Here is a 25,221-nt window from a genome sequence, read left to right as displayed (position 1 = left end):
GCCGAAGTGCCAGGTTGAATGAGCCATGGATGGATGTCTTCCCGCCCCTGTCTCCTGCCCAGCATTTCACACGACTCTGCTTAGCCTTGAAACTGCCCCAAGACCTTGTCCTCCACCAGCTTATGACCACTGTTTCCTTCTGCTGGTTTTGCTTACTTATTCCTTTGCTTGCCGTTTAATTGTTGGTTTTCTCGTGTTCTCTCGTCTTTCCTCTTCTTCCCTCTGAAAAAAAAAAACCTGCAGGATAGTATCTCTGGCAGCTATGAGCGGGCAGTCGCAGCTGCCTGTTAGTTTTGCCTCAGTTCTCCTTGCCTCCCTTCGAAATCATTTGTCTGTTACAGAACACTGCAATACATATAGTCATATACTTTTTGAAAGTACTAAACTTACTATATTTAGTTCACCGTTTCCCTCTCTCGAAGCCCCGACTTGTGCAAAGCGTATGAGGTTCTGCAATTCTGTAAAGCAGGTCTCCGCCTGCACTTGAGGCTCTTTAGTCTCGACTCTTAACATTTCTCCACTTACACTTTATTTAGCTGTACTGAGCTACAGGCAGTTCCATAGCAGACTTCTCTGTGCCTTTGCATATGCTGTTCCTTTGTAGCGTGTCCTCTACGCGAACTTTGCTACTGATAATTAAACATCTTGTTCTGGATTCTGATTTAAACTTTGCCAGATGATCCCAAGAAGATGGTGTTCAAGGGACATTTTACATTTCTATTTAATACTAGCTGCCATTTACTGAATGCCATCTGTGTGTGCATGTTATATACATTATCACTAATCCTCACGGTAATTCTACAAGGTAGTAATTTTTCTCATTTACAAGTGATGAGTGAGACTCAGAGTCTATTGACAATTTGTTCATCTTTAAACACTTCGTAAAGAATGAAGTTCGGATTCAAACCCATTTTCCGTCTAATTTCACTGTGCTTTTTCTACGATCTCGCATTATCTGCACATTATTAATGTCGAGAAACTGAAATGTGTCAGAAAATAAATGACTGTCATTAAGAGCATGTGTTGATAGCATAAGGTCTGGCACTAAGAAAGAACTCAAGTAAATGACAGGGCGGGATAATTGCGAAATGCTCCAGATAGTAACATTTAAAGGTTGCTAGTCTGAAATTTGCAAATGCTTCCCTGCTGTCAGAGTTAAGTTTCCTACAACTGTAAGATAGCTGCTACTGAACCTACAGCAGATGCCCATGACATTGTGTGTCCCTGTTCCTGGCTGTATCTCCCATCCAGCAACTCCAAACCGTGTGCACTGTAGTTTATGTTCCTGGAACTGCTATCTTCAGGAGAAGCTTCAGTTTTAAATAGTAATTGGAGTGAAGAGATGAGTTCTGTTTAGGGGAGATCCATTAACTTTTAACAAGGGAGAATAGGGACTTTTTCAACAGAAATTGCAATAACATGGTTTCTTTTTGAAAATGCAATAGACTGTGGATTAAATAGCTATTGCACACGAAGAAGAAAATAAAGTTATAATCTCCAGCATGAGATCTGGATTGACATACGCTCTGTTAACATAACTGCAAGAATTTGGGCAAGCTATTTAATTTCTATACACTTCGGTATCCTTAAGATACCCACTGCTTAGAGTTATTGTGAGAATTAATTGAGGTCAGAAAACTGAGGCTTAAGTTGTCATTTGCTCAAATCACACAGCAAAACCGTGGTAGAATGCAGATTCGAACTGGGATATTAAGATTCCAAAGCCTTTACAGTTATTAGCTATTATTCAGCACTGCCTTCAATATATGCTGATGACTGCATATAGGAGTTAGAAATGCCCACTGTCACTTGCCTCCCTTGAGCGGTTTCTCATTTGTATAAATAATCCAAAATACTTGGTTGTGTTGTAAGAAGCACTGTGTTTTGTGAGACATTTCAAAGGTACCACAAATAGGAAAGATTTCATTCTACAATGAATAGAGCACATATTTAGTATCTGCATGCTGTTTGGTTAATTTTAGTTATTTGGTCATGCTTTTAAAATCTTTTTTTTAATAATATATATTTTCTTTTGCAGCATATCAGAATTATCTTTAGATTCAACTCTTCATGCCATCAATCTTCATTGCAATAACATCTCCAAGATCGAAGCCATTGATCATATTTGGAATTTACGACATCTAGATCTGTCATCTAATCAAATAAGTCGAATTGAAGGGCTAAACACACTGACAAAACTTTGCACATTAAATTTGTCCTGCAATTTGATTACAAAAGTAGAAGGTTTGTAAGCGATTTTCGTATAACACTTAACATAAGGAAAATGATTTAGGTCCTTTTTTTCCCCAAAAGAATGGAATAAATATTATCAGAAACTCTTAAAAATTGAGTCCAAAACTCATTATACAAAATATTTTCTCCAAAAAAGTGTCAATTTTTTTAAAATTCTGTTTTTTCTAAATGCCAATAAAAGTGATTTCGCTGTTACCAGACTGGAACAGTCTGAAATAACATTGTAATGCTATATCTCTCTAATTAATTATTTAAATTTTATAAAGGCTTTATTTTATTTTACTTTTTTTTTTTTAGGACTTGAAGAACTAATTAATCTGACTAGACTAAATTTATCATACAACCACATAAATGATCTTAGTGGTAAGTAGAAATGCTTATGTTTTCTGTATGCTAAATGTTTTGCCGCATGTGATAAGTTAACAGCTCAGCTAAGCATGTTGGATATCTCTGAATATTAATCTAATTTTTAGCCAAAGAGCTCATCTACAGAGTGTATTCCAGTCATAATTCTGTTTTGTTGGTGCCAGAACCACAGCTGAGTACAAAATTTAGAAGTAAAAACCAAGGTAATCAGTAGCAGGAAAAACTTGATTGGAAAGGATCCAGTTTAAGGGAATATGTTTTAATTTTAGCCAATTAGTCAATGTACTGTTATATAGAGAAGAATAGTTCCAATAGAACTTTCACAGTGGTAAAAATGTTCTAATCTGTGTTCAGTATGGTAGCCAGTAGCCAAATGTGGTTATTTAGCACTAGAAATATAATTAGTGCAACTTAAGGACTGAATTTGTAATTTTACTTAATTTTACTTCGAAAATAAAAAGCCACGTGTAGCTAATGGCTACCATGTTGAACAGTGACATGCCGCATTCCAAAGGCTGTTGCAAGTTAAGGAGCAAATAAAATGATATTTTCTTTTTATCTGTAATACAGCTAAGAAGATTTTCAAAGTGTTGCCTTTCTTAATTGATTAAAGTGATGTAGCTGATAAGTTGAACAGTTTCATAACTATTCTTAGAATTATCTGTTAGAACTAGCAGAATTCCTCTAATATCTTCACAATCCTTATCAATATTTGAAACAATCTGATTCATTGGTTGACTCTTCTCCCCCACTAAAAGAACACTACCCTGTGCCAGCTGCTTAGTATGCAAAAAATAAAAAGACCTAGTTTGTACCCTTAAGCTGAAGTAACAACTGTATTTTAATTTTTTAAAACCTTTTTTCCTCTAAAGACGTGAGGTATTAGAACTGAGTTTTGCCGGGCGCGGTGTCTCACGCCTGTAATCCCAGCACTTTGGGAGGCCAAGGCGGGCGGATCGCCCGAGGTCAGGAGTTCGAGACCAGCCTGACCAACATGGAGAAACCCCATCTCTTCTAAAAATACAAGAATAGCCGGACTTGATGGCGTGTGCCTATAATCTCAGCTACTCAGGAGGCTGAGGTGGGAGAATCGCCTGAACCCGGGAGGCAGAGGTTGCAGTGAGCCGAGATTGCGGCATTATACTCCAGCCTGGGCAACAAGAGTGAAACTCCATCTCCAAAAAAAAAAAAAGAAGGAACTGAGTTTCAACCCTGGCCTTGTCATTAATTACTGTGTAATGTTGAGCAAGGTGTTTACTCTTTGGATGCAATTTCCTTATCTAAAAAATGTGAATGGATAAGATAGTTCATTCTCTCAGTACGTGTTTATGAAGATCACTATATCAAACACTGTCTTATAGTGATGCAAAAACCAACAACAATAAGTAAGATAAGTTACAGGGCTTACATTATAGTGGGGAAGAAAAACAACCCCCAAAAAAATCAGCAAAAGATTTGAACAGACACTTCCCCAAGAAGATACATAAATGGCAAATAAGCCATGAAAAAAAAATGGTTGGAATCCTTAGTGATTAATGAAATACAAATTAAAACCACAATACCATTTCACCCCTAGAATAGCTAAAACAGTGACAGTGCTGGTGAGACTGTGAAGCAGTTGAAACTTGCATACATTGCTGGTAGATTTAAAATGGTACAACCACTTTGGAAAGGAGGTTTTTGGTTTTTTTTAATTTGAGATAAAGTCTCGCTCTGGAGTGCAGTGGTGTGATCCTGGCTCACTGCACTCTCTGCCTCCTGGGTTCCAGCGATTCTCCTGTCTTAGCCTCCTGAGTAGCTGGGACTACAGGCATGCTCCACCATGCCCGGCTAATTTTTTATATTTTTAGTAGAGACAGGGTTTCACCATGTTGGCCAGGCTTGTCTTGAAATCCTGGCCTCAAGTGATCTACCCACCTCATCCTCCCAAAGTGCTAAGACTACAGGCGTGAGCCTGTACTGGCTGTCACTGTGCCTGGCTGAGTTTGACAGTTTGTTATTGTTATAATGGTAAACATAACCCTTAAATATAATTGTGCAGTCTGACTCTTAGGTATTTACCAAAGAGAAATTAAAATGTGTCCACTCAAAGACCTGTACGTGAATGTTCATATGATTACATGGCTTTTTATATGGTTTCTCCATTTTGGAGAAAGTTCTGAGGCAGAAAAAGAAACTGTAAGTACTTGAAGGGTACGCTGCCATTGTACAATTAGTACTCGTCCATGACAGCTGCAGCTGAAGTCCAAGTTGGGCCAGGCACCAATAGCAACTGCTACAAAATGTTCTAGATAAGCTTGTGTGAGAAATATTACCAGGGAATTAAATGAATGCTAATGTATTTATTTTATATTCAAACCAGCAAAATTGAAGTGTACTACAGGGTTTGCTTATATCTGCTAATCAAGACTGATGTGTTGAGGCAGCCTAAAGCCATTGCTTTACCTTTTTCTCATATGAGTGTGTGCATCCACCTGGGGAAGTTCTTTTGATTTATTTTGTTTTGAAGAGAACCAGAGCCCAGGAACCTCGGGGACTAAAGCCTCAAAGAAATGTTAAACTTGTGTTTCTTCAAAACAACAAATAACTTTACCGATAGCCTATTCATTAGATATAGCTGTTCACAGCAAGATCTTATTAATGCTGCCCGTTTGCCTCTAAAAGTATAACCTATCTAGCCACTATTTCTAATTAGCTATTGGAAAGATTATTGCTGTGGCATTTAAAGAATTATTTTCCTATTGCAGGGTTGATTCCCCTTCATGGAATTAAGCATAAACTTAGGTATATTGATCTACATAGTAATTGTATAGATAGTATCCATCACTTACTTCAATGTACGATAGGATTGCACTTCCTGACCAATCTTATTTTGGAGAAAGATGGAGATGATAACCCTGTCTGTCGACTACCAGGTAAAAACAATTAATTTAATATTTTTTCTAATAGTTAATATTCAGAGCTTCCTTATTTTCCTGAAATTGGCATTTGTGACCTCATTTTAGTCTTCAGCTTTGCAACATTTTCTATATTGGAGAAAACATGGTTACAAATAAAATTAGTGTATTAAGACTAATGACTGTTACAGAACACAAGATTAACAGTTCAGTGATTCTCCTATTTAGGTAGTTTCATATTTGATAAGTGAATGCCTCAAAATTGTATCATTATGGTACATTCTATTAATAATAGTATAATACTATGCAGCCACAATAAAGAATATAGCATCTCTTTATCTGCTAATGGATAATTATGTCCAAGATACATTAGGAGGATGAAAAGCAGGTTGTAAAGTACTGCATACAGTAGGCCACCATTTGTGTGAAAAGGGTAACACACATACACAGACACAAACATCACATACATACATATATGTGTATGCATGCATGTGTGTGTGTGCTCAGTATGTACATAAAACATCTAGAAGAATACACACTTTTAAAAAATTATAATATTGGCTAACTCCAGGAAAGGGAACTGGGCAACTGGAGATTAAGAAATGAGAAAATTTTTCACTATGTTCCTTTTGAATTTCATATTATGTGAATTTATTACATTTTTAATAAATGATTTTGTTTTGAGAAAGTTTAATATATAGAGATGCTAGTGCTGCTGAAATGCTATTTGAGCTAATTGGGAATCAATCAAGTTGACAAAGATAAAGCAGACCAGACTGTCATTTCTAGAACTCACTTATATTGCTTAACCAAACAATAAGAGAGAAATGTGTAGAATGTGAATATACATTCTAACGATCTGCTTGAGTACAAGTTAGCTACAGAGGCTTCATTTTATTATTCATACACAACTACAAGAAGGCTTTTTGCAGCATGGGAAACCTGTGTTGGTAATTTTATTTCACAGAAGAAAATCTGATATGTTTGGTAATTGTTTTCCCAAGGTGGAAAATATTTCCTATTGTTTTCCATAAAGTCTCCCTGAAAATCAAGACAGATTTGAGAGTTTTCTGAGGAAACCCTTTCCTGGAAAGAAAACCATATTTCTAAAGCCTTGCATTTTTCTTTTCTCTGGTAAACCCTCGGGTTGGATTTTTTTTTTTTTTTTTTTTTTAAATAATCTTGTCTCAAGAACCTCTGGTTTCTACAATTCGAATCTTTGTTTTCCACCTTTTTTCCTAGATTAGGTACTTCTCTCAATACAGTTACCCTCCCTTAAGAATTGAGAGGTAACTTGTTGCTGAAAAAACTTGTCTTCCCTCAAGATTTCTAATACTAATTTGTCAGACTTCTTTCTTACTTTTGGAATTCTTCCAATCACTCTGTTGGTCTTTATTAGAAATAGTTTTAAAATTACGTTTATGCAGGATTAAGGTGCTCCTGTTAACCGTAGTACCAAAGGAATGTTAATTTGTCAGATTTAATTGTTCTTAGGGAAAATACACATATTATTCTGGATTACTTGATAGTTTACCTGATTTAATATTAGTTATGTGTAATTTAAAAGAACAAAGGGGATATTTTGCTAATACTGAGACTTCATTAGGGAAATTTGGTCATTTTGGTCATTATCCACATCATCCTGCTTTATGTTCATTTATGTTGTTTATATTAATCATATTAAAAAATAAAAGACATGTTTAGCTTCCTTCCTAGAATAAATTTCTGCTGATTTTATGCATTATATATTTAAAGTAATTTTTTAGAGATAGTTATTTTCACTTTTTGAACTTCATCAGGAGGGTTATTTGAGAGGGATGGAGAGTGGTGGAGAAGTGTTTTGTTTCTTTTATATGTAATGATTTATATTTATATTTTAATGATTACATGCTGGAGAAGTTGAATAAGTAACAAGTTTATTATTTGCCTTCTGAAACTATTCCCTGGGATATATCTGGTAGCTGATAAATTTGGTTTATTCTAGAAATAATTGACTTTTTTTTAATATTTAAGTTTTCATTTTGAATGATTTGTTTCCAAGGGTACAGAGCAGTTATTCTCCAGACTTTGCCACAGCTTAGAATCCTAGATTGCAAGAACATATTTGGTGAACCAGTAAATTTGGCAGAAATAAATTCATCACAGCTGCAGTGCCTAGAGGGTCTTTTGGATAATTTAGTTTCTTCTGATTCTCCCCTAAATATAAGTGAAGATGAGGTATAGTATTTACATTTTTTTCGTAATATAAAAAATACCTTCAAATTTCAATAAGTGAATATAAATTAAAAGGATTTTGGTTTGTTTCTGTGTCATAGATCATTGATAGAATGCCAGTGATAACAGCACCCATCGATGAGTTAGTTCCCTTGGAACAGTTTGCAAGTCCACCAAGTGATGCTGTGTTGACGTCTTTTATGTCCGTGTGTCAGTCTTCTGAGCCAGAGAAAAGTAATCATGAAAGCGATTTGCAGAATGAGATAAAACTTCAGAAATTAGATGATCAAATTTTACAACTTCTAAATGAAGTAACTATTTTTCCTACTTCTTTATAGACATGTTTATTGAAGAAAACATAGTTAAGAAAATGTAAAATAAAAATTATGTACTAGCTGACCAACCTATTTTAATGCATCACTGTTCATATATTTTTGTTTTCCTCTATAGAAATAGGGTTCTGTTATTGCATAATGGTAGTAAAAGGTAACAAATTTTTCACTCATTTTACTTGTCTTCCTTTACATCTTCATTATGTAATTTCTTTGTCTTGTTCTGCAGTATTTCACATTACTTCCATTCCACCCACCTTTTATTTCCACCATAAGCAAGGGGGAAACTCTTTGGACTCAGTGTTACTTAACGCAAAGGAATACTTTGGCCTGTATGATCTCTTCAGTGGACTAACGGTCAAAATCACCTCTACAACTTACAGCTGAATGGCAGGTTAATTTACATAGTTCCTGTATCAATTTCATTTTCCAGTAGACCATCACCTAATCAATCTATACTTTCCTGAGCTGTTAATCCTTTTTTACCCCTGCTACTGAATCTCTAGTTTTTAGAATCTGTGAGCTATGTTTATGAACTACAATTCCTAGAATTTACTGCTATTCAGGTCTCCAACCCTCGCTCCAGCATTCTCACTATCATCCACAGTGGCAGTGGTTCTCTTGGGTACCACTACTATCTGACTGCAATAGATTATTACTTTATTTCCCTTCTAGCTGGGTGTAGGATAGAAAGATAGTGCTATAGGTCAAAGAGGCTATTAGTCAAATGTTAGTTCAACTTAAAAATTTGTAACTAAGTTATTATTACTAATTTTTTTCTTTTAGAGTCAGGGTCTTACTCTGTCACCCAGGCTGGAGTATGGTGGCATGAACATAGCTCACTGCAGCCTCGAACTCTTGGGCCCAAGAATCTTCCCACCTCAGCCTCCTGAGTAGCTGGGACTATAGGCACATGCCACTGTGCCTAGCTAATTTTTAAATTTTTTGTGTGGAGACTGGGTCTCGCTTTGTTACCTAGGATTGTCTCAAACTCCTGGCTTCAAGTGATTCTCCCACCTCAGCCTCGTAAAATAGTGGGATTACAGGCAAGAGCCACCACGCCCAACCTCTATAACTAAATTTTCTTAGTCAAAATTTTTTCTCAAATTTAGGAAGGGGGGAGGAGTAGAAAATGCTTATGAAATGGTTATGGTTCAGGAGGTTTTTAATCCTGAACTATTATTTATATAATATTAACAATGCTGGATACACAAGAGGTCTGCCTTAGGTGAGTGAAAGTGAATAAGGCTGTGAGGATTCTGTGTTTCAGAAATCCATAGAGATTTCAGTTTGAGCCAATAAGGAGATAGTAATAGAAGTGAGACAGGAATGCTGGCCTACGTATTATTTGACATCATTGATACTGTATGGCTGGACTTTTGGACTCCTCCATTTCCTCAGGTTTCATCTTTCATCTTTTCTAATGGCTGACTCTTCTACCAATGAAAGAACTTAGATTGAAGTTTTTAATGTCTTTAATGTGAAGTGAACATTTCAGTTTCTTATTGGCTGATCTCATTTTATTCTCTTGACAACCCAATCAAGTAGATAGAGATTAATGCATTATTGTCCGTGTTGTAGAAAAGAAGTTCCAGAATTTAAATCACTTATTTAAAAGTACTTTATTTGCAAGATAGTTGAGCTCCAAATTCATATCTCCTTATGTCCAATCAAATTCTTCAACTGTGTCATGCTTCTCACTTACAGTGCTAGTTCTTTCTACTTTGTTAACCAAAAACAGGAGTCTAGCTATCTGGAAAGAAAGGTGATTCTCTGCTATATATATTTAAAATGTTTAAGAAAATGACTTCTTGTTAACTGTCTATCTTGGTGGAAAGAATACACATGCAGTTTGAATTGCATTGAGCTGTTCTTACACTCAAATGATTTCATCTCGAGTATCAACTTATAAAGTCATAATATTACTGCAATGTGCTGTACTATAATAAAGACATTTGTTTTTCTTAATCATGGGACTTAAAATCATAATTACCCTGCCGAAGTGGGAAATTTTATATCTGTGAAAAACTGTTTTGCCTTTATTTTAGTTTTTCTCCAACATTCTATTGTGAGCATTTTTATTCTTCAGCAAACTTGAAAGAATTTCTTATTGAATATCAATATATCCACCAACTAGATTCTACATTTAGGGTTTTACTACATTTATTTTGTCATGTAGCTATCTATTCATGTATCAGACTATCTTATGATACATTTCAAAGTAAATTACACACATTAGTACATTTCTCCCTAAATACTAAGCATGCATATCATTAATTAGAGTTAAATATTTTTTAGGTGTTTTCTTTGATATAAAATACAGGTCTGCATATTTCCTGAATTGAGAATACATATATCTGTTATCCAAACTTCTGTGAAGGTTAACATCATGTTCCCTATGGCCTCTCCCACAAGCAGTCCTCTACTGCCTCCAGAGGCAATCACTTTTCTGATTTTTAGTCTACTATATATTATTTAATATTTGTTTTAGAACCTAATATAAATGGAATCATACAGTGTATACTCTTGTGTAAGGCTTCTTTCACTCAGCATAACCTTTTAAAAATCCATGCTATTATGTATATCAGTACTTATTTCTATGAAGTATGCCATTCTGTGAATATATTACACTTTACTTTTCCATTGTCCTGTTGAAGGTTATAACGTAGCTTATAACCTGGGTTATTTGAGGTTTATGAGTAGAGCTGCAATGAATATTATTGTATAATCTTTTTGTAAGCATGTATCTTTGTTTCTCTTCAGTAAACAGCTAGAAGTACAGTTTCTGGGTTATAGGGTAGATGTATGTTCAGTTTTATAAGAAATTGATAACTTTTTTCAAAGTGGTTATTCTATTTCATTCTCACTAACAATGTATGACTGTTCCAGTTTTTCTGCCACACCACCAATATTTGGTGAGGTGAGCATTGCTTTTATTTTAGTCATTCTAGGGGGAGTATCATGATGTTTGTTCTGATTTTAATCTACATTTCACTAATGATTAGTTATGTTGGACAGTTTTTTTGTGCGCTTGTTGAATATTTATTTATCTTCTATGAATGCCTGTTCAAAATTTTTGCCCATTTTTAAATTGGGTTGTTTATCCAGGTTGTAGGAATTTATTATATATGCTAGACACCAGTGTTTTGTCAAATATATCTAGTATGAATATTTTCTCCCTGTTTGTGGATCTCACATTCATTTCCTTACTGGTTTTTTGATAAGCCATAGTGTTTAATTTTGATAAAGTCCAATTTATCATTTTTTTCCCTTTTAGGATCATTGTTTTCTGCAACTTTAAAAACTTTTGTGCATACCAAAACAACATTCTCCTGTGTTAGCCTCTAAAAGTTTTAATGGTTTTACCTTTTGCATTTAGATCTGTGTACATATATGGTTCACTCTTTTCCATGTGGATTTTCAGTTATCTCAGTACCATTTGTAGAAAACGCTTTCCTTTTCACTAAATTTATTTAATGAATTTCTTAAAAAAAAAAAAAAAAAAAATTAAATCACCTTACAAACTGTAGAATCTCGCTCCGGGTTCTTTTTTCTTTGTCAGTTTGAGTAAGTTGTATTTTTCAGTTAATTTGTCCATTTCATCTCATTATCAGCATAAAATTGTTAATATTCCCTTATTATACTTTTAATTTATATAGGATCTGTAATGAAAATCTCTTTCATTACTGATACTGGTAATATGTGTTTTCTCTATTTTTTATTTATTTGCTTGATTAGCTTAGCAAGGGGTTTTGATGATCTTTTCAGAGAATAGACTTTTGGCTTTGTTAATTTGATAAATATTTGTTTTCTGTGTTCTTGATTTCTGGTTATTTTCCTCCTCTACTGTGAATTTACTTTGCTGTTTGTTTTCTAGCGCCTTTTTTTTTTTTTTTAATACCGTCTTGCTCTGTCACCCAGGCTGGAGTGCAGTGGCCTGATTTCAGCTCACTACAACCTCCATGGCTCCTGGGTTCAAGCGATTCTCCTGCCTCAGCCTCCCAAATAGCTGGGATTACAGGCCTGTGCTGCCACACCCGGCTAATGTTTGTAATTTTAGTAGAGACAGGGTTTCTTTCACCGTGTTGCCCAGGCTGGTCTCGAACTCCTGGCCTCAAGCGATCCTCCCACCTCTGCCTTCCAAAGTGCTGGGATTATAGGCATAAGGCACGGCCCCCAGCTGTAACTTCTTAATATAAATACTTACATCATTGATTTTAGACTTATCTCCTAATATGATCATTTAAAGCCATAAATATTCCTCTGAGCACTGTTTTAGCTGCATGCCACAAATTTTGGTATGTTTTGCTTTTGCTATTGTATAAATACTTTTCTAATTTCCTTTGTGATTTCTTCCTTGATCCAAGAAATATTTAGAAATGTCTTTTATTAATTTTTAAACCATTTGTCATTCTATAGATATGTTATTGGTCCTTGATTTCTGATTTACTTCCATTTTGTTCAGAGAACATATTCTGAATAATTTCCATCTTTTTAAATTTATTGAGTTTTTTTATAGCCTGGCATATGGTTTTTCTAGGTGGATATTCATTGTGCTTTTAAAAAGAATGTATATTCTACAATTAAGTCAGCATGATTGATAGTATTTTCAGGTGAACCATGTCTTTACTCATTTTTTGTCCATTCTATCAGTTGCTGATGCTTGTTTTTTTGTTTGTAGAGGTGAGGGGTTGATCTAGTTCTATCAGTTGCAGCATGAAGAAGTGTTTAAATCTCTGTGATTGTGGATTGTGTTTCTCCCTTTAGTTCTTTATTTGCTTCTTATGTTTGAAGCTCTGTTATTAAACACATACACGTTTATGACTGCTTGGTCTTTCTGATGAAGTTACTCTTTTATTATTATGAAATGTTCCTCTTTAACAGCCTTATTGAGATACATTATTCACTTACCATGTGGTTCACCCATTTGAAGTGTGCAATTCAGTGCTACCCATTAGCAGTCATTGCTCATTTCCTTTTACCTACACCCTCAACCCTAAGCAACCACAAATCTATTTTCTTTCTCTCTGGATTTGCCTATTTTGAACATTTTATATAAATGAAATCATAATATTTAGCCTTTTGTGACTAGCTTCTTTCACTTAGCATATTTTCAAGGTTCATCCATATTGTAGCATGTATCAATACTTCATTTCTTTTTATTACCAAATAATTATTCCATTGTATGGATATACCACATTTTATTTATCCTTTTGTCAGTTGATAGACGTTTGAGTAGCCTCTACTTTTGATTATTATGATAGTTCTATGAATATTTATGTATAAGTTTTTGTGTAGACATAGATTTTCATTTCTCTTGGCTATATACCTAGAAGTAGAATTGCTGGGTCATATGTTTAACCTTTGGAGCAACTACCAGACTTTCCAAAGTAACTGCACTATTTTATATCTTCAGCAGCAGTATATGAAGGTTCCAGTTTTTTCACATCCTTGCTATCTTGTTCTTTTATGTCATTTTCATTATAGCCATCCTAGTGGGTGTAGAGGCATACCTCATCGTGGCATCTGTTTACTTTTAATCTGTTTGTGTCTTTATATTTAAATGGGTCTTGTGGACAGAAGAAAAGTGAGTCTTGTTTTTAAATCCCATCTGGCCATCACTTCTTTTGAAAAGTCTGTTAAAATTTACTGTAATCATTAATGAAGTTAGATTAGAGTCTACCATTTATTGTTATTTGTTTTCTGTTTGTCTCTGTTTTATATTCATTTTTCTTCCTTTCCTACTTTCTGTTGGAAAATTTTTAGAATTCAGGTTTTTTTGTTCTGTTTTGTTTTATTTTGTTTTTTGAGACGGAGTTTCACTCTTGTTGCCCAGGCTGAAATGCAATGGCATGATCTCAGCTCACCTCAACCTCCACCTCCTGGGTTCAAGCGATTCTCCTGCCTCAGCATCCTGAGTAGCAGGGATTACAGGCATGTGCCACCACGCCAGCTAATTTTGTATTTTTAGTAGAGACGGAGTTTCTCCATGTTGGTCAGGCTGGCCTTGAACTCCCCAGCTCAGGTGATCCCCCCGCCTTGGCTTCCCAAAGTGCTGGGATATAATTCAGTTTTAATTCATAATGTTGGTTTTTTAGTCACAATTCTTTAGGTTTTGTTTTGGTCTGAATGCTCTAAAAAAAGACTTGAAATAGTCTACTTAGAGTTAATACTGTATCATTTCAAGTAAAATGTTTAAACATTATTTGTATTTATCTGTATATAAATCAACTGTGATGCTCTTATTTCTTCTTGAGGATTCAAATTTCCATCTAGTGTTATATTCCTTCAGCCAGGACTTCCAGTCTGAACTTCCTTTAGCAAATGTAGTGTTACATCTGTGGATAGTAGTGTGTTTCACCTTTAGTCTTAGTGGACTTTTTCACTGAATATAGAGTTCTCAATTGACAATTTTTTTTTCTTTCAGTACTGTCCCTGGTCTCCATAGTTTTGATTGCAAAGTTAACATGAATTCAAGATCCTTGATTTCTTGTATGTAATATGCCATTTTTCTTTGGCTACTGTCAAGAATTTGTCTCTGTTTGTTTTCAGCAGTTTGACTGCATTGTACCTAAGGATGGTTTTCTTTGTGTTTATCCTACTTCCAGTTTCTCTATGCTTCCTGAATCTGTAATTTTATGTTTTCACCTAATTTGGGAACTTTCTTCCAATATTTATTCTGCTCCATTCTCTCCTCTCTCTTTCAGATTCCGTGTAGACTTTTTGATATTGCCTCAAAATTCCCCAAGGCTCTGTACATTTTGTCAACATTTGTTTTTCTGTATTCTTCATATCGAATAACTTCCATTGAGCTAGCTTCAGGTTCGTGTACTCTTTCTTTATTGTCTCATTCTGCTATTAATCTCAGTCAGTTTCTACTTCAGACATTGTATTTTTCAGTTATAGAATTTCTATTTTTTATAGTTCTACTTCTGCGCTGAGTTTTCTGGTCTTTTTGTTTATGACAGGCGTATTTCTTATTATCTCACTGAACATCACTATTTGATCACTATTTTAAAGTTCTTGTTTGCTTATTCAAACATTGAGTCATCTCAGGTTTGGTCTCCATTTTCTCTTGAGAATAGGTCATTTTCCTGGTTCTTCCTATGGCGAGCAATTTTGAAGTGCATCCTGGACATCGTGAATGTTTTGTTGTGGATACTCTAGATTTGGTTATAGTCCTCCAAAGAGTGTTGGCATTTTTGTTTTTAGTAAGCATTTAACTTGGTTTGACTCAGATTGTATGTTTTTATCTTAGGTAGCAGTTCAAAGTTCATTTCATTTATTTCATTCTTTGCTGGGCCACTTGCAGTCCACTTCATACTGCCCTCTGGTTCCTTAGGCCCAGCAGTCTGGTTTTTCCTACCTGAGGTTTACACTCTCTGCATGATACTGATTGTGGTACATTCTCAGGCTAAAAACCGTAAAAAACAGAAACACCCTCATTCTGGTCCATTTTCCAAGTGTCACCTCCCCTCTAGAATAGTCCTACTTTTGTTCACTTTCTAAGGCCTTCAAGTAGTTTTTATTTTTGTTTTGTTTTGTTTGTATTTTTTCCAGAGTTTATAATTGTTATCTGCAGGAAAGTCAACATGGTAGATGCCTACTTGTCCATACCAGAAGCTTAATTCCCTGTCTTTAATGTCAAACATTTCTAGTTTATAAACCTTTAATCATATAAAAAGTCATAGTATTTCAGAAAATTTCCAATTTCAATCTTTTTTATACGGAACTTTTAACAAACTTTGTTGGCTTTTTAAATTCTAGACTTGTAATTCAATAGATAATGTTCCTGAGAAAGACCCCAGACCAAAAAGAGACACAGATATAACTTCTGAAAGTGACTATGGAAACAGAAAAGAATGCAATAAAAAAGTTCCTCGAAGATCAAAAATCCCGTATTATGCCAAAACCATTCAAACTATTAAGCACCACAATAAAAACTGCAACTCTTTTGTAAGGTACTTGTTTTAGTTTTAGAAATTTAAGGCACACAGAAGTTAATAATGCTGGCTTCTCGAAGCTATCTCATGGTGATATTTATTACTTTACTAATGTTGAATATTTGATTTTTCAGCCTTGTAGGTTCTGATCTGGTCAGTACATTCATGTAAATGTATATAAAAGGATCCTTTTCTCTGTGTCTGTACCTTAGTTGCAAAATTAATGTATAAACCTGAAGATATCTCATAGCATAAAGAATACTGACCTTAGAACTGGAATACCTTCGTTTAATCTAGGTTTAGTTCAATCAAAAAGAATGTATGTGGTTTTAGTTTCATTCATTTACAGTGGGAAATAAGACTGGTACACATGAGTCTACATGACTAGCCTTTTCTCTCTTTTTAGGCAGATCTAGATGGAAAGCCAAGTCCTAGTCAGATGACACTGAGTTTAGGATTAAATGTGAATAAGATGATTGTGTTTAATGCCATAAGGACAAGGGAAACCGATGTCTGTACTTTCGTAATTGGGATCACCATGACAAGTGGTTCAGAAATGACTACTCTGGGATGGTTACAGTAAACTTTTGCTTCTGTAATTCTCCTTTTGCAAAGCATATTTTGTTGTTTTGTTGTTTAATTCTTCCATACTTACCCAATTACATTTTACATGTACATATATATATATACACACACACACACAGAGGCATTCAGTTCACTTCAAACACTGTACTTTTTTCCAGGACGTACCCTGGAATTTCTTTGGTCCTACCAAGTGATAGAATCTATTAACTTTGATCCATTATGTGTCGATTTTAAACTCTTAACTCCCAAAGAGTAGTTCTGTTTACTGTCTTTTCGAGTTCTTAGGTATCACCTTACCATAGTACTTTTTAAATTATTCTGATATATCCAAGAATTCTACCCTACCTGAAAATGTTGAACCCTGAACATTTATGAAATCATTATCTTTTTTAAAATCTTGAGGTACTCATTAATCAATAGAGCACACCCATTATAAAATTTATAAAGCAGTTTGTCCAAGTTACTATAATTTTATTAATATTCTTTTTAAAAAGCTGTTTGCATATATAATTAGAAATGTTAATGTTAGAGAAAAGTAATGTGAACACACTTTTTTGAGTGATTTGCTATGTTTTATTCTTTACAGTTGTAATCGTAAAATGAAACCACCTTACCTTAAAGAATTATATGTAAGCTCATCTTTAGCGAACTGTCCTATGTTACAAGAATCAGAAAAGCCAAAGACTGAAATAATTAAAGTAGACAAAAGTCACTCAGAAGACAACACTTACCAGGTATGATTTAAGAAATTAAGAAAAAGTAGTATGAATAATTTTAAATACAGAGTCCCAGAAAAATTATGCATGCTTTTATAACAAAAAGTGTATGAATTTTATTGGAGTGATGAAAATTGGTTATTTTTTCCTTCCTGATTTCCAGATTTTATGTAATGTAATTTTTGAATGAATGAAAATTTCATTTTTTTATGATCAGATTTAAGTGAAATCATTTGTTATATGCTTCTGGAGGAAGAAACAGTTATGAATATTTAAATTCTTATTCCTTAACGTAGTGCTTCCTACTTTTTTGGGGTGTCAGACCCTTTTCAGTATCTAAAAATCTCTACAGGTCTTCTCAAAGAAGCCTATTTTTACACACAAAGCAAATGTATATAATTTCAAGGTTTTCATGGACTTTCATGAAACTCAATTTTGGACCACTGGATCCCAGATTAAGAGGTGTTCAAAAATTTTTTAATTCTTCAAAATTTTCTTGACAATTCTCATGTTGAGAAACTTCAGTACTTGTGGATTTATTATTTTATATTTTTCATTAACTTCCCCTTATATTACTTGTGTATTGTTCTTTCAGTAATAGAATTGGTACATTTTAGGCTACTGGTTTCCTCCCCTTATTCTCAACTATAGAGGCTTTAATATTGAAAAATAATAATTATCATTATGACTTTGGACACACTTCATCTTTCTTCTTACTTAACCTATTGTGCTTGTGTTTCCCAAGTTATATATTCATTTTTCTCATGAAAAATCAATCTTGTCTGATTCTACCCCCCCAAGTTTGTTTGAGATTAGATCCTTACCAATCTTCATATTCCTTGCGTGCCTTGGTAAGGACTCTGTATCCTTAATACAGGGTCTGGCATGTGGGTGCCATGTTATGAGTATATACTATTTCAAAAAACGAATCTTATCTACTGTGGCATAATAACGGCAGCTAACATTTATTGATTGGTTATTATGTAGCAGGCACTGTTCTGCACTTATCTATATGCTTTGCTACCATTAACTTAATTTTTGGCCAGGCGCAGTGGCTCACGCCTGTAATCCCAACCCTTTGGGAGGCCAAGGTGGGTGGATCACTTGAGGTCAGGAGTTCGAGACCAGCCTGACCAACGTGGTGAAACCCCATCTCTACTAAAAATACAAAAAACAGCCAAGCGTGGTGGGACATGCCTGTGGTCCCAGCTACTCAGGAAGCTGAGGCAGAAGAATCGCTGGAACCCAGGAGGCAGAGTTTGCAGTGAGCTGAGATCATGCCCCTCCACTCCAGCCTGGGTGACAGAATGAGACTCAAAAAAATAAAATAAAAAGTTTCACCGCAGCTCTTTGAAGTAGGTACTATTATTCCCCTGTTATAAATGGGAAAATTGAGGCTGTGAGAAGTTAGGTAACTTTTGTAAGTTCACATAACTTTGTTGTTTTTTTTCAGTCCCTTGTTGAACAGCTAGACCAAGAGAGAGAGAAGAGATGGAGAGCTGAGCAAGCCGAAAATAAACTCATGGATTATATCGATGAGCTGCATAAACATGCAAATGAAAAAGATGATATTCATAGTCTGGCTTTACTTACCACAGATAGGTAAAAAAATTAATAAACCTGAAGATACCTCATAGCATAAAGAATACTGACTTTAGAACTTTAATTCCTTAGTTTCAGTGTAGTTCAATCAACAACAATGTATGTGGTTTTAGTTTGATTTGAACTAATTGTATTAGATAATTTAGCACTTTAATAGCTTGTTATATCAACAAGAAATTCAGATACATGTATTTGAGCCCTCAAGCAGGAAGGTGTCGGGTAAATATTATAAGTAAAGAACAGCAAGAGACTAGAGCAGTGATTAACAACTTTTTATATAAAGTGCCAGATTCTGTAAAGGGCAGGCATTGGCAGCCTTTTTCTTTCAGCTTCTTGGGTCATGTTTGATTTCATCACATACTCATCTTCTGCAGGGAGCTTTGGTATCATATAGCCCAGTTTCTTAATCTAATGTTTTTATTCTATCCTCACCATTACGTCTCCCATTTTATCTGGGGTTTTTTTGTTTTGTTTTGTTTTGTTGTATTGCATTCTTTAATACAGGTCTGTCATTCTGTGAAAATACTAGTTTTTAAAATTACAATAACTTTTTTTCTTCTGTTTCCTGTAATTATTTCTAATGTTATGCTTTTCCTCAAATGATTATAAGATTTTTAGAGTTTCTTATGGTTTCTTATCCTTGAATGAGCACTAGGTTTCTAGACTTGACATTTGCTAACAGACTTTGGGAAGTTGCTCCTGGTTCCATTTCCTGTCTGATTGTGCAGTGGATAATTCCCCTTCTAAAATCTCATTTGGATAAGTTGATGTACACAGTTCACAGCCCAGTTCCCAGTTTCTTTTAAGCACTTTTGTGATACTGACATGGTGTTTTCTACCCCACTGCATGGTTCTCTGATATGTTGTACCTGACGAGTATAAAGACAATTCTAATATGCAACATGCGTGCTATTAAACCTCTATAATTATAAAGCTATGATGCATAATGTTATTGTTAGCCCTTCTACCACTACCCACCAACTTCCTGCCTTGTTTGTATTTTACAAATGTCTGTCTGAATTGACACAAGAAGCCACTGGGTATGATGAGGGAACAGGATGGTTCAGTTAGAGTGCTCTACCTCAGAAAAACAGCACTCCTGCTTTCAGTAAGTGGATAAGTAACCAACATTATGTAGTGACAGATTTATAGAGACCCTGTGACTGAGTCATGCACAGACAGTGGAAGAGAAAAGATCTGTCTTCCGTTTTTCAGAATGGAGCAGTTTCATGAGGCAAAGCCTGAGTGTTGGAGGAGTTGTTTTTAATTTCAATTTAGTTCCATTTGCCTTATAATTGAAATTATTCCCAAATTTTGGCACTCTGTTATCTTTTGTTTTCAGTTATATGTGTATGAATTTTTACTTTATTCTGTATTCTAAGTATTTAGCGGGATATTAGAGGAAGCTGTGTCTAGGGCTGCTAGCCAGTCCATTTAAACTGGAAGACTTTGGGCACACTTTATCTTTCTTCTTACTTAACTATTGTTGTGCCTGTGTTTCCCAAGTTATGCATTCATTCATTGTTTTCATGAAAAACCAATCTTTTCTGATTCTTCTATCTACGCCACCCCCCACCCCCACCACTACCACATATTTGTTTGAGATTAGATCCTTACTAATCTTCCTATTCCCTTATGTGCCTTGGTAGGGAATCAGTATCCCTAATAAAGGGTCTGGCATGTGGGTGCCATACAATTTCAAAAAAATGAATCTTATCTACTTTGGTATTTTTATTATCCAAACCTCCTTGATGACTAGATCTGTTCATCTAATTATCTACTAAAAATGCCTTGTCTGTATTCCTCATAAGTTTCTTAAGATCAGCATGGCCTCAGGTGGACTCATTCTTCTTCTTTATTATATATTTCTTGCCCTAATAAATGGTGCCCCATCCAGCATCCAGTCAGTCACTAAAGCTATAGAAATCTAGGAATCTTTTTTTTTTTTTTGCTTCCTTTCTCTTTCTCCTATCCCACAGCCAGTTGATATTATCATCTTTATTGATATCTTTATTCATCAATTAATACTGATATCATCTTAAAAGATGTTGAACTATCTCCTCTGTATCCCAAACCTGTTACCTTTCTTTAGGCCCTTATCTGTTGCTTAGATGATTGTTCCATTTCTACTTCTCGGTGGCTTCCCTGCCCGCAACCCATATGCAGTCTAGCACTCTTTCATATAGCATACCAAACAGGAGTTGAGAGCATGAACAAAGGAAGACCAGTTCGGAGGTACTCTCATTGAAGTCAAGAAGAAAGATGATAAGGACAAGAATTGGTGAAATGACCATAATGTAGAAGTTGATGGATATATTTTTTTAAATATGCCTTGGAAATTACACTGGGTTGGCTGCATTTCTTCATGAGGCTGCGTCTTTGTCAGTGTCCCGTTTCCAAACAGTAGACTTACAGTCTGTCATCTCAACCACCTGTCTGTAGTAAGGGGTGAGCACTTGGCCTAAGCTGGGTAAACATCCTGTATCCTATGGCCACAGTGATTGGTTCATGGGGTGGACATATGAATCCAATTGGACTAATCAGAGCCTTGCCTAGGACTCATTCTAAATTGAGCTAGAGAAAGATACTCTTTCCTGTTTGGTTCAGGGCTATTAGAATATGATCCCAGAGATGTTCATAGTCTCCCTCCTGTACCCTTACCCCAAACATAAAGATTCTTGCATGACACCATGCAGACCACCGATATCTGATTTCCTAGAGTCTGCTTTTGAAGCCAGATTCTAGGATTGTGTTATGTTCTTGGTTTCAGTGGTCCCTCAGCATAGTGCCACCACATCCTTCTCTATGTTTGCTTATGCAGGTCCGTAAATTCTCTCTTTTATTGAAACTGATTAAGAGTTTTCAGTTGTAATGAAAGGGTTCTAACCAGCACAAAGCTGGGAGCAATATTGGGTGTCTGGGTTAGATACAAGGAGTCCAAGTTGACTTACAGGTTGCTATTTATGTAGCACATCTGTCACATCGCTTTATAAATCTATCATGTCTATTCCTTCTGTGAGATGCTGGGTTCCTCGAAGGCAGAGAAAACTCCATCTTATTCATCTTGCTTGCCTTTAAGTCCATATCTAGTATAATGCCTGAAACAAATTGTTTAGTAAAGTTCTGCTGTGGAATAGTAATTTATATAAAATATTTTCCTTTTAATCATAATGTTAGGTTCAGGAGTAGGGGAAAGATGCACTATTTTTCTGCCAGTTTTTACTGTAATTAGAATTTGAAACATACTTCAAATCTTCTCTAAGTTTGAAAACTTATTACCATTTTATCATTTTTATATGTGTATATACTTAACACCACATATAACTTCTGCTTTAGGCTAAAGGAAATTATTTTTAGAGAGAGAAATTCCAAAGGACAACTCGAAGTTATGGTTCACAAACTTCAAAATGAAATTAAAAAACTGACTGTTGAACTAATGAAAGCAAAAGATCAACAAGAGGATCACCTTAAACACTTAAGAACCCTGGAAAAATCGTTAGAAAAAATGGAGAGACAAAAAAGGCAGCAGCAGGCGGCACAGGTATTTCTCTATTTAGTGTATGAGTGGCATAGATTAAAACAAATTCATAGCTTCTATTGTGAAACAAATTATACCACCTAGAAAACCTAAAAGATGTGAGGCTAAATGGAAGAAGCTTCTGTCACAAAATGCAAAGCTTCTTTCTTAGCTAATTTGCTAGTATGTTTTTTCTTTTTTTAAAAAAAAAATCTGTCTAATAGTAGGTGTCTTCTTGAATGAACTTTAGATGTTAACAACAATGAAAGCCCTTTTATTATTGGAAAAATAAAATTGGAAATAAGCAAAAAAAAAAAAAATGTGAGCTATATGCAAAAATTAAATTGCTGTTAATTTAACAGTCACAAAGCCTGTTGAATTATGTCTAAATTAACACTACTAGCTCTTAAAGCAGTTAAAAAGAAAAGTTGATAGAAATGTTGCAGGTAGTTAGGCTTTTATTCTGAGAGAGCTGGCTTTTAAAAAGGCTTTCAGGTGGTTGAAGGAATTTCATTTTCATACTTCTGAATGGAAATTATTAAAATCTGTGATGCAAATAAGCAATAGTTAATGCTAGTGTATTTGTTCCTTCCAAGGCTGCACTTTGTGTGACTGAAACATCATTAATTTCCTAAATTTTGAAAATCAACTTAGTCACCAGACACTGTCATTTAAAAGGTACTTATGGAAATTGACATTAAAATAGCAAGGGAGATTATTATCTAAATACTGTAATTGTGTGCATTTTACTCAGATAAGACTGATCCAAGAGGTGGAACTCAAAGCTTCAGCTGCTGATAGAGAAATATACTTACTTAGAACTTCCCTTCATCGAGAAAGAGAACAAGTGCAACAACTTCATGAACTTCTTGCATTGAAAGAACAGGAACACAGGTAAATGAAAAATGTCTCAGGAATGTATTGGCATTTAAAAATAGAAAAAGAAAGCTACTGGTTCCCCACCACCAGTATTTAAAGATAGTGACTGAGCATTGGTATAGTCTGACAGAATCAGTTATTGGAAAATGCCGTGTTCATGTATGTATACATTAGAATCAGCCCTATAGCAAGAACTAGTAGCTAAAAAATGAATAGGTGCCTTTGTTATCAGTATTTGAGGTATAGGTTTATAACAATATAGCTTATTTTTCATTTCTCCAAACCCAGCCAAAAGTTGGTCTTTATATAGAGAGAAAATTTTTAATTGACCTCCAAGTTAATTAATTAGTAAATTAATCAGTAAATTAATCAGTATTCTTTATTCTTCTGAAGGAGAGGTCAGTGAAATTTTTCTGTAAAGGGTCACATAGAAAATATTTCAGGCTCTGTAGGCCATACCTAACTTTGCCTTTGTAGCACAAAAGTAGCCATAGATAATACATAAAATGAACAGCATGGCTATGTTACATTAAAAGTTTATTTACAAAGAAAAAGGCTGTAGGTCACATTTGGCTGATGGGCTGTAGTTTGTCAACTCTTGCTCTATAGAATCTGCAGTAATTTGAACATTTTCAGCTTATCTATTTCAGTTATTTATGTACTATCCTACCAGTGAAATTGTATGATTATCATATGTTAATTGTATTTATTCCCAAACCTGTTTTGTTTTGTATCTACATAAATTTTGGTGCTCTGGGGAAAATTGTTATCATGTGTAGAAGAGACAACTATAAAAGATTGGGGGAAAATAATCACAAAAATCTAGAATTTTGTACTTAGTTTCCTATACAGGAGTTTTATACTTAGTTTGCTTTACTTAGTTTCATTCCAGTTTAAAGAAACCAAAAACTGGAAATGATGGGTTTCACATTATAGGTTTCAGTAATGCAAGAAAAGTAGTGGAGAACTGTAAAGAATGGACTAACTGGCCCAATATCAAAAGATTAGTAAATAATTTTATACTTTAACTGACTTTTTCTTTTAACAAACCACCAGTGTTAATCAGACTGTATTTATTGCAAGTCAAACACTTGGCCAAAGTAGTAGATAAAGTGAAATATCTTATGCAAATGCACCTGAAGAATTTCTGAAGCCATAGAATGATTCTGAACTATCTCATGAAGTTAAGATTTGATATATTTCCCTTATCCCCATCACTATTAAATACACAATCAAATAAAACTCATATTATTTGTACCTATCTGTGCCCAATTACTGTGTTTGAAAGCGAGAGGCCGATATTGAATTAACAATAGCGAATATAGAATATTAAGAACTATGTGAAGACCTTTACAATGTTTCTTTTCAGGTGAGTATCATCCTTTTATCTTTATATGTTTTTCCCTCCAGGAAGGAACTTGAAACAAGGGAGTTTTTTACTGATACTGAGTTCCAGGATGCCTTAGCTAAAGAAATAGCCAAAGAAGAGAAAAAACATGAGCAAGTGATAAAAGAATACCAAGAGAAAATTGACATGTTAAGCCAGCAGTATATGGATTTAGAAAATGAATTCCGTATTGCTTTAACTGTTGAAGCCAGGAGATTTCAAGATGTAAGAATTGGCGCCCAGCTCTTTATTGAAAACAGAATCAGTAAGATATGGTTTGATGAGAGGACTTGTTTTAGAAACATAGCTGTATTAAATGTTGGCTTCATAATCTTAAGTAAAATATATACATTCTTAGAGGCCTTAGTTTCCTCAAGTAAATAATAGCTACTATTTATTGCTCTTGCAAAAACTAAGTAAGATTGTAAACGTTATAGAATATTGGGATAGGAATCAGAAAACCTGAATTCCCTCCTATTACTATAGAGTAGGGATTGGCAAAACTAAAGCCCCCAGGCCAAATATGGCCC

The 25,221-nt window shown here is 34.7% G+C and overlaps 1 protein-coding gene across 6 annotated transcripts in view; it reads left to right on the top strand.

The window, feature by feature from the left end:
* Positions 1 to 25,221, top strand: part of LOC105477132 (leucine rich repeat and coiled-coil centrosomal protein 1) — a 40,737-nt gene that overhangs the window by 396 nt on the left and 15,120 nt on the right. For 3 of the 6 annotated variants that reach the window (XM_011733513.3, XM_011733511.3, XM_011733510.2), the window contains exons 2-12: positions 2,039 to 2,244; positions 2,551 to 2,616; positions 5,367 to 5,534; positions 7,558 to 7,733; positions 7,832 to 8,041; positions 15,830 to 16,023; positions 17,177 to 17,324; positions 18,760 to 18,908; positions 22,245 to 22,449; positions 23,180 to 23,319; positions 24,715 to 24,916. In XM_011733513.3, the coding sequence (XP_011731815.1) occupies positions 2,039 to 2,244; positions 2,551 to 2,616; positions 5,367 to 5,534; positions 7,558 to 7,733; positions 7,832 to 8,041; positions 15,830 to 16,023; positions 17,177 to 17,324; positions 18,760 to 18,908; positions 22,245 to 22,449; positions 23,180 to 23,319; positions 24,715 to 24,916 (1,864 nt within the window). Of the gene's footprint in view, positions 1 to 2,038; positions 2,245 to 2,550; positions 2,617 to 5,366; positions 5,535 to 7,557; positions 7,734 to 7,831; positions 8,042 to 8,200; positions 8,457 to 15,829; positions 16,024 to 17,176; positions 17,325 to 18,759; positions 18,909 to 22,244; positions 22,450 to 23,179; positions 23,320 to 24,714; positions 24,917 to 25,221 lie in introns of those variants that run through there. The other 3 variants (XM_024791387.2, XM_071068036.1, XM_024791386.2) reach the window with 3 other exon arrangements.

Source organism: Macaca nemestrina, chromosome 8 (genome assembly GCF_043159975.1).
Source record: "Macaca nemestrina isolate mMacNem1 chromosome 8, mMacNem.hap1, whole genome shotgun sequence".
Lineage (NCBI taxonomy): Eukaryota > Metazoa > Chordata > Mammalia > Primates > Cercopithecidae > Macaca > Macaca nemestrina.
Note: the sequence above shows the minus strand (reverse complement) of the source record. Positions and strands in the feature narration are given on the sequence as shown.